Below are 1260 nucleotides of genomic sequence, written 5' to 3'. Positions count from 1 at the left end.
GTCTCACCATACTCCGTGAGATGGAGCTGATCTGTCTCACCATACTCAGTGAGATGGAGCATAACGTCAAAGGTTCTAACTCTGCCTCCTCAGCAGAAGGTGGTTTCAGCTCTCATATGAAAGGCGTTGAGCGAGAAGCGTTTAACTATGACTCTGATAAACCAAGAGAACTCTTGTGGGTTTTCACGTACAGATTTCAGTCTGGAGACCTTGGTGGCCAAATTGTTGGTGATTCGTTTGTTCTCAGCATCCAGCATGTCGTCCACAGAGCCATGACCTAAAGACACACACACATCGTTAGATTAATTAGAGCCTCTGCTTCGTCACACTGCTCACTTTTAAACAAGATCTCATCAGATTTGTTTTAATGTAATCACGACCGACCAAAATGATTCTTATTCCATTTAAAAAGCAGGTATAACCCCTTTAATTAATGTTTTAAAGAGACATCAAACCTCAGTGAACATAATCTCAAATTATCACAGCAAAGCTTAGATTTGTTGAGGTTTAAGTTGAAGATCTTCCTCCTGAGAAGCAGCAGGAAGTCTGTGTTCTTGTTGGATCAGAGCGATCTACCAACATTATGACAGAAAGGCTGTCCATCACTCCCACATTAGTCTGAACAAGTTTAAACCTTGTTCACGTTTAAAGCAGGTCTCTCTGAGACCAACCTGCAGAAATAAAGCGGACTGAATGAGGGAACTCGTGTTTATCACTGCTAATGTTAACGTTGAGCCATCAGTCGTTTTCCTCTCAGAGAGGAGCTGCATGTGCAGCTGGTACTCCAAGGTCACCTCCGAGTCTGTGCTGAGAGGTCGAGGTCATCGTGCTGAAAAGTGTGTAGAAAAAAACACTTCTTCAAAAAATCTTTTTTCTCCCGTCTTCTGGACAGCTGATGATTGCGACCTGCTGGTCACGACCAAGACGACAGCTTAAACTTCAGTGCCAACTGACGGTACTATAAAAAACAACCCTACAACCTTTACAAATAAACTTTAAGTAAAGATGGAGGCTAGAGTTGGCTCACGAAAGAAGAAAACGACGGGCTCAGTCTTATGGACTGGAGACCTGTCCAGGGTGTCCCTGTGATGGACTGGAGACCAGGTGTCCCCCGTCTCACGCACAGTGACTGCTGGATATAGGCACGCAGTGAGCCTCATGAGTCAAAAAGGAAGAAGTGGGTAAAGATGGATGGACTGATGGATGGACTGATGGATGGACTGATGGATGGACTGATGGATGGATGGACTGATGGATGGA

General features: G+C 44.6%; 1 protein-coding gene across 1 annotated transcript in view; it reads right to left on the bottom strand.

Moving 5' to 3' along the window:
- Positions 1-1260, bottom strand: part of bet1l (Bet1 golgi vesicular membrane trafficking protein-like) — a 7336-nt gene that overhangs the window by 3416 nt on the left and 2660 nt on the right. The window contains exon 2 of the mRNA XM_037682502.1: positions 192-277. Coding sequence (XP_037538430.1) covers positions 192-277 — 86 coding nt within the window. The remainder of the gene's footprint in view (positions 1-191; positions 278-1260) is intronic.

The sequence above is a fragment of the Nematolebias whitei genome, chromosome 10 (genome assembly GCF_014905685.2).
Source record: "Nematolebias whitei isolate Nwh7 chromosome 10, NemWhi1, whole genome shotgun sequence".
NCBI lineage: Eukaryota > Metazoa > Chordata > Actinopteri > Cyprinodontiformes > Rivulidae > Nematolebias > Nematolebias whitei.
This window is presented reverse-complemented; position numbering and strand designations above follow the sequence as displayed.